The sequence below is a fragment of the Eptatretus burgeri genome, chromosome 11 (assembly GCF_056783735.1).
Source record: "Eptatretus burgeri isolate ZD-2024b chromosome 11, Ebu_testis_v1, whole genome shotgun sequence".
In the NCBI taxonomy this organism is placed as follows: domain Eukaryota; kingdom Metazoa; phylum Chordata; class Myxini; order Myxiniformes; family Myxinidae; genus Eptatretus; species Eptatretus burgeri.
The window spans coordinates 100,237,251-100,251,569 of record NC_140971.1 but is presented as its reverse complement, the minus strand read 5'-3'; the positions used below and the strand labels follow the sequence as shown (position 1 = coordinate 100,251,569).

General features: G+C 44.6%; 1 protein-coding gene across 2 annotated transcripts; it reads right to left on the bottom strand.

Annotated features, from left to right (window-relative positions):
- Positions 1-1,398: 1,398 nt before the first annotated feature.
- On the bottom strand, positions 1,399-13,606 carry EXOSC4 (exosome component 4). 2 transcript variants are annotated; one of them, XM_085847649.1, is made up of 3 exons: positions 13,321-13,606; positions 4,557-4,763; positions 1,399-1,911 (listed from the first exon to the last, which is right to left on the bottom strand). In XM_085847649.1, the coding sequence occupies exons 1-3, from the start codon at positions 13,489-13,491 to the stop codon at positions 1,558-1,560; spliced, it is 732 nt and encodes a 243-aa protein (XP_085703775.1). In that variant the 5' UTR covers positions 13,492-13,606; the 3' UTR covers positions 1,399-1,557. The 2 variants fall into 2 exon arrangements, with proteins under 2 accessions (XP_085703775.1, XP_085703776.1); XM_085847650.1 differs by having other exon boundaries at positions 13,285-13,563.
- Positions 13,607-14,319: the final 713 nt, after the last annotated feature.

The window sequence follows — 14,319 nt, the reverse complement described above, 5'->3', positions numbered from 1 at the left end:
TTTGCGGGTATGTTCCATGACCAATCAGCTTGCTATCGCTTGCCAAGCAAGCCGTTCCTTCTCAACAATTTCATTGGAGTTCTTGCTTGAGTGCTTAAAGCACTTGCTGAGCGCCCTACAGGCGAAAGTGGTGCAGTTCGTGGCCCAATTGGGATGTACAGTCGGCAGTTGCTGCAAGGTAGAAGTAGATACACATGGATATATTTGGGTGTGTGAAGGGACTCTCCGAGGGTGTGTATGCATGCCTGTATGCTTGGTTACGGGTGCCGTGGTGGCAAAGTTTCATCCTGTGTCTTACGATGATGATGGGTGGTGAAGGTTTTAACTTTTATCCTCAGCAGCATATGTGTGATCATGTTTTCCTTTGTCCTCGTGACTGTTTCTAAAGCAATTGGCTATTTTATATGACCTAAGTGTGCTTAACAAAGGTTATATGGTTTCTCTGTTAGTTTCAAAGCAAAATGTAGTACATTTGATAACACCCGATTTCCAAACTGTTTGCGGTTTTAATATTTTTCTAAATTACCGAGCCAAACTTTATTTCCACCCATCACCTGATTGGCAGCTGTTTCTAAAGATGAATATTTATGCACATCTCTTTGAAACATTTATCATGCAATGTTGTTGTTTTTAATTTGTCTATTGAAATTCCCCCAAAACAAGGCTGGGATGGATGTTCAACTGGCATTCTGTGTGCCAGAATTAGTTGAAGAAGTAAAGATCCCACGGTGTCCTTCCTGAAGAGTAGGTGAGCTATTGGTGGGACCCTGAACAAATTACAAATTCCTGCCTTAACCTTAGTCAAACGTGAGGCATGGCCACACATTTGGTGAAAGACTTGGGCCAAGCTTCCCCCCAGCCAACCCCACAATCACAATAACCTGGGAATAATTGTGGCTGTTAAACAATAAGGATATTAACAAACTGACGTCCACATGGCGCACAGGTGTACAAGTAAAATAAAATGACAAGCAACTGTTCCAGCAAAAAAAAAACCAGAAGTCATTGTGTGCATGTGTGTAACCAAAACTTCAGGGCCAATTGCCACCAAACTTGGCAAATGGACCAAATTTCGCCTCGTGATCAACATGGGCTACATGGTTTTATCTGAAGTCACGGGGGTTCTGGAGGGAAGGTCGACAAAAATGATCCATGTAAATGTGTGTCGTGTAATGTCACCTGGTGACGGTGGCAAAGGACATTACCAAGTCAGCTGTGGAGATAACTTGCATTTTTGCACTGCACACATCCCCAGAGAATGGGAAGCCCCAAAGCCAAACTCCACAAATCAGGGGACAGGGAATGGAGGGGAAAGGGTGTGGTGCGGAGAGATGGGATGAGGGAGGGGAATGGATTGGAGGGAGGGGAAGGGGTGGGAGTTGCAATGCCAGGCACCCCTGCGAGGATATATCATGTTTATTGATACAAAAAAGTTCAAATAAGAGCAATGTTCCACAGCAAATATAAATGGAAAGGTACAAGTATCATGTTTATGTACAATGCCACAGATACTCCCCAAGTGTACTTTGGCCTTTGATTTTTTTTTCTTTACTCGCCTCACTCTCCAGCTGTCGCCTCCTGCAAAGTTTCCTTCACAATGCGTGAAAGCACGGCATGGAGGTCACGACAAGCTACGGTGGCCGCTTTCATTACACCAGACAGATGGTCCTCGTGCAGTCGCGAGTCCAACGACAGAAAAGCCACTTGCTCCGATCGGGGAAGCAAAGCCACAGCCATCACGGGACCCCCGGCCGCCTCCTCCGCATAACAGACATCCACGAGTGGAGTTTCGTCGACAAAACCCACGGAGCAAGCGCACACGTAATCTTGAAGAGGTATTCCAGCATCAACCAATGCCATCGTCGCCGCATTCACACACACACAGTAATTCCCCCCGTCAGACTGTAGAATCTGGACACAACATGCAGCAAACTTGATTAACGAAGAGCAGACGATAACCGACTTACTCCAAATGTGGAAGTTTTCAATTAATCTGAGAGAGAATAAATCATTGCCAAGAGGCAGTGGTTGCAAAAAAACATTGAAAGGACTTGCTTCAACTTGTGGAATTACACGGACGATGATTAGTCCTGTTCCTGGATTACTGTTGACAAAATTAAAAGGAGAATTTTATCAATTCCTCATAAAGGTGGCTGAAATTACATATGACCAAGTAATACCTCCCCCAATGTATTTGTGTTGCTCTAGTTGATACTGGGCATGCCCATCCAGCACTTCACTGTAGTATATACTGGGCGGGCCCACCGGCACTTCACTGTAGTTTATACTGGGCAAGTCCACCCGGCGCTTTGCTATAGTATAAAACTGGGCGTGCCCACCCAGCACTTTACTGTAGTTTATACTGGCCGTGCCCACCGGCGCTTTGCTATAGTTTATACGGGGCGTGCCCACCCATCGCTTCACTGTAGTTTATACTGGCCGTGCCCACCGGCGCTTTGCTATAGTTTATACTGGGCGTGCCCACCCAGCAGTTCACTGTAGTTTATACTGGGTGTGCCCACCCATCGCTTCACTGTAGTTTATATTGGCCGTGCCCACCAGCACTTCACTGTAGTTTATACTGGGCGTGCCCACCGGCACTTCACTATAGTTTATACTGGGTGTGCCCACCCATCGCTTCACTGTAGTTTATACTGGGCGTGCCCACCGGCGCTTCACTGTAGTTTATACTGGGGGAGTCCACCCGGTGCTTTGCTATAGTTTATACTGGGTGTGCCCACCCAGCACTTCACTATAGCTTATACTGGGTGTGCCCACCCAGCACTTCACTATAGCTTATACTGGGTGTGCCCACCCATCGCTTCACTGTAGTTTATACTGGCCGTGCCCACCGGCGCTTTGCTATAGTTTATACTAGGCGTGCCCACCCAGCACTTCACTGTAGTTTATACTGGGTGTGCCCACCCAGCACTTCACTGTAGTTTATACTGGGTGTGCCCACCCAGCACTTCACTGTAGTTTATACTGGGTGTGCCAACCCAGCACTTCACTGTAGTTTATACTGGGTGTGCCCACCCATCGCTTCACTGTAGTTTATATTGGCCGTGCCCACCCATCGCTTCACTGTAGTTTATACTGGGCGAGTCCACCCAGCGCTTTACTATAGTTTATACTGGCATGTCTGTCTGTGAATCTCAATGAGGATACAAAATGAAGTGAAACACACACAAAAAAAGGATCTTTTGTCACACATGGTTGTTGTTGCTTGCATGCTCCTTCTGTGTACTTTTCTATTTTTTAACCTCCGCCATCGAAGATGGACGGAGGTTACTGTTTTCACCAAAACAAATCGTCTGTTCGTTTGTGAACAGTATTACGGAAAAATTCCTGGACGGATTTCGACGAAACTTAGTGGGGGGATTAGGTATGGTCTAAGGATCATGCCATTACATTTTGGACTTGGGGTCCAAAGTCCAATATGGCCGCTATGGCGGCCATTTTGAAAAAATATTTGAATTTTTGTTTTTGCATTTCTCCATGTTTTAAGTGATTTCCAACCAAAAAAAAAAAAAATTTTGCAACTTTTTTTCAAAAAAATTTCGATTTTATTTGAAAAATATTTGAATTTTTTTGCATTTCTACATGTTTTAAGTGATTTCTAATAGCCCCAAAAACAATTTGTTAGAGAAAAAAAAATAGAAATTTTGCAACTTTTTTTTCAAAAAAAATTGATTTTTTTTTTTGGCATTTCTACATGCGCGTCGATGTAGTTTAGTTTATTCAATCGTGGTTCAGTAGAGTCCGATCCGTTTTGACCTACAATGAATAGGATATCAGGTTCACATAAGTGACCCAGCAGTATTGACGCGGAGGTTTTTTACTCTACCAAGTGCTCCCCCCTCTAGTTTTTCTCTTGTTTTGAGAAGTATTACCATATATAAATTTGTGTGCGCCTCCAGTGTCCTTGTAAACGATTCCTGCTGTGGTAGAATAATAAATGGTACCATTGGAAACGCTATAATCAGCTCCCATACCCACTTCTTCAATCTTGGAAAGATGAGCTTTTAAAAGATATCTTTGTGGTTAAACAAACACAAATCGATTCCAGCATTCACGTTCCAAGGTTACCATTTTTATTGCATCACAACAGCAGCAAACTTTTTTTTTTTTAGAATGAAGCATGACAGGTCGACACAGACCAACAGACAACGAATGCTGACAGACAGATATTTGATTTTTTTTTAGTAATAGAAGTGAAGGCATTACTGTGAAACGCTCTCTGAATACCGTTATTAGTTTTTCTAAACCGACCCTCACTTTAACAAAATGTAAACAATGTATGTTGACATTTGGTGAGGGGAAAAAGTGTGATCTCTTCAAATGCAGTAGTGCATGGCACGACCTGATGTAGATAGGAAATAACTGTTGATGTACAAAGTACATTTTATAGTGTGTATGTCATTTATATAGTGAAATATATCTGTATATACATTTTATAGTGAAACAACTTTCACATTGCTTACATTCTTACAACGAACAAATATAATCCAATCTCAGAGTCTCGGTCAATGAATACTCGGCAGGTTAATCCACACCTGAACAAAGATGTCAATCTGTGAACGAGGAAATAGCTGCGTCAGGATGGCCGTCTCAAAGGTCTGCCGAAGGTGGAGGGACATTTCGATAGACTTGCGGTCGCCATGGGGACGGCGCTTGCGCTCTGCCGTGCTGAACGTGGCCATGCTGTATTGGCAGTTTACCACAGCACGGTCGTGCAAGGCTTTGGATTTGCTGCCACGGATCTGCAAGGCAATGCACGGTTATGAAGAGAGCTCATCGAGGGTAGCCATATTAACTTTTAATCCATATTTTAGCTACAAAAGCACATTGTGAACTGTACGGTCAAAATATAATTTCAAGAAGGCATCAAGTATGAACCCTATTTGTGAACTTCCACCTCACCACCAGCACGTGAGGAATCTGAGCAAAGATGACGAAGAGAATGCATATACTCTACAACAAATGCTGCGTTATCCGGCACTCCACAAATTGGCACATTCTACCAACCGGCACGCAGGGATCTCAATGAAGTTGTTTACACACGACCACACAGCTGGCTCAACCGATTATTCCCCCCATCAAAACAAGGGAGAAATAAAACACGTGATAGAGTCGACCCGGCCTCAGCTGTGAAAACAAGGCTTTTCTCTCGACTTCCGTCGCAGCCTCATGGTTCAAGAGCCGCGTCCATCCGTCGTAAATCAACACCATCCGAGGTGCCATGAAAATGTCTTGGCTTCTAAAAACATCATGTATTCACTTCCTTGCTTTTGAAAACCCTTTGTTGATGTTTCCTGAGTCAAGGTTCAACGGACCAAAAAACAGGAACAAATCCGGGTCCTAAACGCCATGACGCATCCAGCTCTCTCCACCCAACGACCGGTCACAGAATCCCAAATCTTGGGTGGAACATGGATGTGAAAACGCGGCGAGAAGAAGTTGTTCAGCTTCCCAAGGATCATGTCTTCTGTTGCCACATTGAGCAGTATTGGTGGGAAGAGAAAGAGGATTGTTCTCACAATCAGCCAGAAGATTGACATATGGACGAGACTGGAGAAGGGAGAAATATAAATGAATCGATGCATGAGTACAACGTCGAATCGTCAACCATCAACGACATCAAGGCCCAGAAGGACAAGTTCCTGGAATTTTACACCAAGTCAGAGATGGACAAAGCTGCCGACAAGCACCGTACTTCACATAAGCCAAAGCTGGAGCAGCTAGATAACGTTCTTAGTGTAGTAGATAGTAGAAAAATCGTGCAAATTATGATACAAGCATCAAATTTGGCATTTCTGTTCTGCAGGGCTTTCTGATCAAATCTGCCTGATTGGCCATTTGAAAATCCAAATTTTGAAAAATAAAATAAACTTCAAAAAAATTTGAAGTCACAGCTGGCTGAAATTCTTGAAGCGCAAGTGAACATCCCAGACAGAGAACCAAGGGGAGATGCAGTCATCATTGATGGCTCAGCACTTATCAAATGCCCTACCTCCATGCACTTCAAAGATATTTGATGACGATGCTAAAGAAGACATCATCCCAAAGGTGGAATCCTATGGTGCCAGGTACGAGAGGGTGGACGTAGTGTTTGATGTGTACAAGAAGTCAAGTGTGAAGTCCGAGGCAAGGTCGAAAAGGGGGCAAGGAATCAGAAGAAGAGTGACAGGAACCAGTAAGACCCAAAGTAACTGGAGAAGCTTTCTTCGAGATGACAGCAACAAGACTGAGCTGTTTCACTTCCTTGCGGAAAAGATGTGTGAAGCACAGACGACAAGCACAGTCATTGTCACAAAAGGAGAAGATGCCATTAGCAACACAAGGAAGTCACTGGATTCTGTGTCTCCATGTTGCCATGAAGAAGCTGACACTCGAATATTTGTACGCGCCAGGGATGCAACGACGGATGGTAGCAAGTCCATTATCATTAAGGCTAATGGCACGGATGTACTCGTCATAGCAATATCTGTACTGCCATCCTTACAGGAACTAGTTCTTGAGAACATGTGGATTGCCTTTGGCCAAGGAGCCAAGGCGCGATGGATTCCAGTCTATGAGGTAGTTTCTGCAATAGGGCCTGAGAAAGCTCGAGGGATCCCATACTTCCATGCGTTCACTGGATGTGACGTCGTGTCTGCCTTCCGCGGTAAAGGGAAGAAAACTGCATGGCAGACTTGGAACGTCTTTGATGATGTTTCTGAAACATTCACCAATATCAGCCAGCATCCAACATTGATTCGTGATTTTGACTTTTTTGAAGTTTTTATTTTTTTTTCAAATTCTTCAAAATTTGGATTTTCAAATGGCCAATCAGGCAGATTTGATTAGAATCCCCTGGAGAACAAATGTGCCAAATTTGATGCTTGTATCATCATTTGCATGATTCCTCTCAAAAATTGCTGTTATCTGCCCCACGATCTGTTCGAATCGCCAAGTGGCCTATACACTTGAGCAAGCACTCCAATGAGACGGTATATTAAGAACTGCTGGCTTGGCAAGCGATAGCAAGGTGATTGATTGGTAACGGAACACATCACTGATGAAGGTCTTGACATGCTTGTGAAGTTTGCTCAAAGGCAGAAAGCTGACAGCTCCCAGGAGGTGATGCAGCTGTACCTCATCCAAGAACATTTCATGAGGAAGAGGAAAGAAACAATGGAGCATCAGTCCGACGTAAGGAAGAGGTTCAAGAAAGCCTCAAGTTTGATATGATGATGAGCCCATTGAGTCTGAGAAAGTGGATGTTGACGCTTTAAGTCGTCCAATAACTTTAAAAGATTAGTTTGTTTTATAATACAGGTATGTTATTCTTTTGCAAAATTCATTGGTAATTTATTGAAATACTGTATTGAAACCTTTATACTGCATTGAAATAATGTTGTTATTATCCCCGTTAGACTTAGTCCGAAATGGGGGCGAATGGATTTGGTCTCGATTTTCGTGTCCATACGTGCATGCGTCCGCCACCATATCTCAGACATGTATGGACCGATTTTATTCGTACTTGGAACAAAGACAACACATGATGGGATATGTAAATATATATATATATATATATATATATATATATATATATATATATATATATATATATATATATATATATATATATATATATATATATATATATATATATATATATATATATATATATATATATACACACATCATTTTGTTTAACGATCCGATCAAAGACAGCAGACTGGAGGCTATCTTAGTTGTGAAAACACCCGATGTTGATCACATCCTCAACCATTTCTCAGACACGCATGGTCCGATTTTATTCAAACTTGGCACAAGCATAGTACATGATGGCATGCACATGTGTCTCACTTTGTTTTGCGATCTGATTAAAGATGGCAGACTGGTGGCCATTTTAGTTGAACATAAATATGGGATAGCCCTTTAGCTCAGTACAGCAAAATTACTAAAACAATGGAGGCTGACATTTTATGTCTTTTTTTTTTTTTAACTTGTTTCGTCTATTTTTCACAGGCAAAGTTTAATAAACTGCCCTTTTGTACCATTCAATGCAACGTCTGCATAACCGGCATTCTTGATTCAGAGGCAGGAGCAAAGTCCTGTGGATACCAGATAACAGCCTTGACTATAATAATGTTGTGGAAATGGTTCCAATAGGGTTAATAAAGCCGAGTACAGAGCAGTTCTTTCCTTCAATGACAAGGTTCGCACAGTGATGGAAGAACAAATTTCCAGTTTTCCAGGACAAACAAGTTGTTTTCCAGGACTTTTAATATAAACGAGTATAAAAGCCTGTCAAAAATGACGGGGTGGTATTATTACCTCCACCACCGAAGGTGAAGGAGGTAATGTTTTCACCACTTTCTGTTGGATTCAATATATATGCGAGATATCCCTTATTGTCGGGTTTTCCATCTGTCTGTGTGTGTGCGTGCTTGCGTGCGTGCGTGCGTGCAACGCGAGGCTCCACAGCACAAACCAGCAAACCGATTTCGATGAAACTTTGCCAACATGTGCAGTATTTGTTGGGAATGTGCGCATTTGAATTTGTTGCCGAGCAACCACCCGTTGCTGTGGAGCGGCCGAAAAACCGCGTACAGTATTTTCAATACTTGTCCTTCAGTTTTGAATGTAGAGAAACGAGACTTCGGAATTAAACACTTCGAGATATTTCGGAAATTTTACTCGAGCCGATTTTTGATTGAGGTTTTATTTCTCAAATGGTAGTCCTTCAAAAATCGGGTGTCTATTCACCGTCATTTTTTATGAGGGGCTTATGAAAGTGGGCGGAGCTTCGGGAAAGTGGACGTGGTTGATGAAAAGTGGGAGTGGTGTATGAAAGTAGGCGTGGCTTATGAAAAATATTGTGTGGCTCAGGAGGTGTGGTCAAACAAGAGCATTGAGAGAAGTTCATCAGGTTTTCCGTGTGTGTGTATGTGTGTGTGTGTGTGTGTGTGTGTGTGTGTGTGTGTGTGTGTGTGTGTGTGTGTGTGTGTGTCTGCAATGCGAGGCTCCACAGCACAAACCAGCAAACCGATAATTAAATTAATTATTTACCGAAAACGATTCCCCACCCACACACTACCTCCAATTATTTATTTATTTACCGAAAACGATTCCCCACCCACACACCACCTCCAATTATTTATTTATTTTCAATTTCGGATTCTCCTCCCGACACACCACCTCCAATTATTTATTTATTTATTTACCATAAACGATTCCCCACCCACACACCACCTCCAATTATTTATTTATTTACCGAAAACGATTCCACGACCCACACACCGCCTCCAATTATTTATTTATTTACTGTAAACGATTCCACGACCCACACACCACCTTATTTATTTATTTACCGTACATGATTCCACGATCCACACACCACCTTTAATGATTTATTTATTGAAAACGATTCCCCACCCACACACCACCTTATTTATTTACCGTAAACGATTCCACGACCCACACACCACCTTAAATTATTTATTTATTTATTTACCGAAAACGATTCCCCACCCACACACCACCTCCAATTATTTATTTATTTTCAATTTCGGATTCTCCTCCCGACACACCACCTCCAATTATTTATTTATTTATTTACCGTAAACGATTCCCCACCCACACACCACCTCCAATTATTTATTTATTTACCGAAAACGATTCCACGACCCACACACCGCCTCCAATTATTTATTTATTTACTGTAAACGATTCCACGACCCACACACCACCTTATTTATTTATTTACCGTACATGATTCCACGATCCACACACCACCTTTAATGATTTATTTATTGAAAACGATTCCCCACCCACACACCACCTTATTTATTTACCGTAAACGATTCCACGACCCACACACCACCTTAAATTATTTATTTATTTATTTACCGGAAACGATTCCACGACCCACACACTACCTCCAATTATTTATTTATTTACCATAAACGATTCCACGATCCACACACCACCTCCAATTATTTATTTATTTTCCGTAAACGATTCCACGATCCACACACCACCTTCAATTATTTATTTATTTACCAAAAACGATTCCACGATCCACACACCACCTTCAATTATTTATTTACCAAAAACGATTCCACGATTCACACACCACCTCCAATTATTTAAAGTGGGAGTGGCGTCGGAAAGTGGGCGTGGCTTATGGAAAATATTGTGTGGCTCAGGAGGTGTGGTCAAACAAGAGCATTAAGAGAAGCTTATCGGGTTTAATTCCAGCAGTGTGTGTGTGTGTGTGTGTGTGTGTGTGTGTGTGTGTGTGTGTGTGTGTGTGTGTGTGTGTGTGTGTGTGTGTGTGTGTGTGTGTGTGTGTGTGTGTGTGTGTGTGTGTGTGTGTGTGTCTGCGTGTGTGTGTGTGTCTGCAACGCGAGGCTCCACAGCACAAACCAGCAAACTGATTATTTTTCAAATGGTAGTCCTTCAAAACTAGGGTGTCTATTTACCGTCATTTTTTATGAGGAATGCCAGTTGGCAAAATACGCAATAGGAAAAATCTTGCCAGGCAGAGGAACAATTGTATATGAACCAATACGTCTTGGCAATGAATTTTGGTCGGTGGATCAGTCAGAATGAAAAGCATCGTATCCAGTGCTTCGATCCTAGCGAATCCCTCGTCACCTACCGGCTTGTCTGTTTGTTTGTTTGTGTACAGGATATCTCAAAAAGTTGTGGACGGATTCGGATGAAATTTTGTGAACAGTTTTGGTGTGTGACACGGACAAACTGATTAGATTTTGGTGAAGATCCAGATACTAGAATTTTAAAGTGATTCCTCACCATTGAGAGATAGGGCCAAAAATGATATATAAGCATGATATTCCCCTCTGACACTGAAGCTGGAGGAAGTGATGTTTTCACCCCTTTCTGTCTGTTTGTCTGTGTACAGGATATCTCAAAGTTGTGGACGGATTCGGATTAAACTTGGTGGGGAGGTTGGGTGTGTGGCAAGGAAGAATTGGTTCGATTCTGGTGAAGAACCGAATCCAGACCTGATAATTTTTGAAGCGATTCTTCACCATTGAGAGATTCGGCGAAACAGATATATAGCACGATATCTCAAAAAGTTCTGGACGGATTCGGACAAAACTTGGTGGACACATTGGGTGTCGCAAGGACAAATTGATTTGATTTTGGTGAAGATTCAGATACGAGCATTATTTAATTTTCAAAGTGATTCTTCACCAATGAGAGATGCGGCCAAAATGATATATTGCATGATATCTCAAAAATGTACTGGGCCCGGTATGTTCTCGTGGATCAGGCATTACGTGGTGGAGGTATATGCACTCTACCGAGTACCCTTCTAATTTTCCTGTATTCACCTTCAGTTCTCTGGCCTCAATACCCTCCTTCTACACTGTATATTTACCCATTACCTCTTCCACACTGTCGGCTATCAGCACCAGGTCATCAGCATACAGGAACTCCTAAGGTGAGCCTCCTCTAAATTCCTGTGATATAGCCTCAAGAACCATGATGAACAGGATTGCGCTCAAGACCGAACCCTGATGAAAACCCACTTTCACTTCAACTCCTCACTCTGCAGTCCATTTGTCCTCACACAGGTTTTTGGGCCATCATACATTACCGTGACAACCCTAACTAACCAATCCTCCACACGTAACTTTCTCATGAACCATTGGATCACTTCATGAGGAACCCCATCGAACGCCTTCTCCAAATCCACAAATATAAAGTCCAGTTGTTTATTCTTCTCCAGATATTTTTTGCTGTAATTGCCAAACTATATAAATTGCCTCCATCGTGCCCCTTCCTGGCGTGAAACCAAATTCCATTTTCATGGAGATTAACACTCCGACATATCAATTTACCCATGACTCTCTCTCGCTCTCTCTCCCACGTTCATTCCATGGTCCAGCAACTTCAGACCCCTTCCCGAACTGTATATGTATCCACCATTACACTCTTCAACCAGTAATCTGGGATAGATGTGTCTCCCTTATTAGTTACATTTACCAAGTTCGTGATTAAATTTGCTCCAATATCACCAGATGCCTTCAGCAACTCTGCGGTAATACCAGTGCCGCTCGCCCCTTCACCATCCTTCATTTCATTGATCGCTTTCTTCACCCTAACATTCTTTACGTCAGGTGGTGGGCCCTGCACCGGCTCTACTACCTCCACAATAGTCCTGCTCCAAGGGAACTCCTCATTTCGCAGGTCCCCCAAGCATTTCTAATCTCCCATGGTGAATCTCATGGTGTTTCATCTTGTGGTGTTTATCATGGCCCCCATACCACAGCCGTAGGTCGTTTAGCTTCGATTCAGAACATGCGACGCAACGCGCATGTACCTCGTGCGGACCGGCCACCACAGTGAGCGCATGTACCTCGTGTGGACCGGACACCACAGTGAGCGCACGTACCTCGTGTGGACCGGACACCACAGTGAGCGCACGTACCTCGTGCGGACCGGACACCACAGCGAGCGTGTGTACCTCGTGGGGACCGGACACCACAGTGAGCGCACGTACCTCGTGTGGACCGGACACCACAGCGAGCGTGTGTACCTCGTGGGGACCGGACACCACAGCGAGCGTGTGTACCTCGTGCGGACCGGACACCACAGCGAGCGCGTGTACCTCGTGTGGACCGGACACCACAGCGAGCGCGCGTACCTCGTGCGGACCGGACACCACAGTGAGCGCGCGTACCTCGTGCGGACCGGACACCACAGCGAGCGCGTGTACCTCGTGCGGACCGGACACCACAGTGAGCGCATGTACCTCGTGCGGACCGGACACCACAGCGAGCGCGCGTACCTCGTGCGGACCGGACACCACAGTGAGCGCGCGTACCTCGTGCGGACCGGACACCACAGTGAGCGCGCGTACCTCGTGCGGACCGGACACCACAGCGAGCGCGTGTACCTCGTGCGGACCGGACACCACAGTGAGCGCGCGTACCTCGTGCGGACCGGACACCACAGCGAGCGAGCGCGTTACCTCGTGCGGACCGGACACCACAGTGAGCGTGTGTACCTCGTGGGGACCGGACACCACAGCGAGCGCGTGTACCTCGTGCGGACCGGACACCACAGTGAGCGTGTGTACCTCGTGCGGACCGGACACCACAGCGAGCGCGTTACCTCGTGCGGACCGGACACCACAGTGAGCGTGTGTACCTCGTGGGGACCGGACACCACAGCGAGCGTGTGTACCTCGTGCGGACCGGACACCACAGTGAGCACGTGTACCTCGTGCGGACCGGACACCACAGTGAGCGCGTGTACCTCGTGCGGACCGGACACCACAGTGAGCGCGTGTACCTCGTGCGGACCGGACACCACAGCGAGTGCACGTGTGTTCCCGAGCTGGAGGAGTGCGGACCCGTCCGCTTGACCCAGAACGCCCAGGCGGCACTGCACGCGCCGCAGCTCCGAGGCGCGCCGCCCGTCCACACGGTATCCCTGATCAGAGAGCAACTCCACACCAGCCATCGTAACCTCTTCTTCTTCTTCTTCTTCTTCGTCTTCTTCTTCGTCTTCTTCTGCTTCTTCTTCTTCTTCTTCATATTCTTCTTCTTCATCTCTCTCTGCTTCTTCTTCCTCTTCCTCTTCTTATTCCTCCTCTTCCTCTTCTTATTCGTTAGAATTTCTTTTTCTTTCATTTAAATGATTCTTTTGTGTCCCAAACTATTCGTGTGTCAAACACGACGAGCAAAAAGAAGCGGACAACGTTTACACGTTGAAAAAGGATCGCTTACTGCTGCGAACTACACTGCAATGGCGAATCCTGTTCAAAAGGTGAAGGGACTCCTTGGTTCACTTGCTGTGAAAGCGTCAAAATTTTCAAATCAAATCAATCATATTATTCATATTTACAAAATCTAGATTCAAAATGTATCGATTTTTAAAACATATTTCATGATCTATTAATACCCGACGCTCGGCGGAATGTTCACGAATTTCACGTTTGTCATGTTTCCTTTATCCTGCTTTCACTGTTCGATAACACTGTCCACCGTGCCTTGCTCGTCGTGTCCCGTCCCCACGAGGTGTAGTTACAGGAGGTAATTCCAGCCCATCATGGTGACGAGGTGTAGTTACAGGAGGTAATTCCAGCCCATCATGGTGACGAGGTGTAGTTACAGGAGGTTATTTCAGCCCATCGTGGTGACGAGGTGGAGTTATAGGTTATTTCAGCCCATCGTGGTGACGAGGTGTAGTTAAAGGAGGTAATTTCAGCCCATCATGGTGACGAGGTGTAGTTACAGGAGGTTATTTCAGCCCATCGTGGTGATGAGGTGGAGTTACAGGTTATTTCAG

Coding starts and splice junctions, on each gene's coding strand:
- EXOSC4 (XM_085847650.1), bottom strand. CDS start 13,491: ATGGCTGGTGTGGAGTTGCTCTCTGATCAGGGATACCGTGTGGACGGG. Junction 4,764..13,284: donor TGGTGTCCGGTCCGCACGAG/GTACACGCGCTC, acceptor ATTGCCTTGCAG/ATCCGTGGCAGCAAATCCAA. Junction 1,912..4,556: donor AGATTGACATCTTTGTTCAG/GTGTGGATTAAC, acceptor TGTTGTGTCCAG/ATTCTACAGTCTGACGGGGG.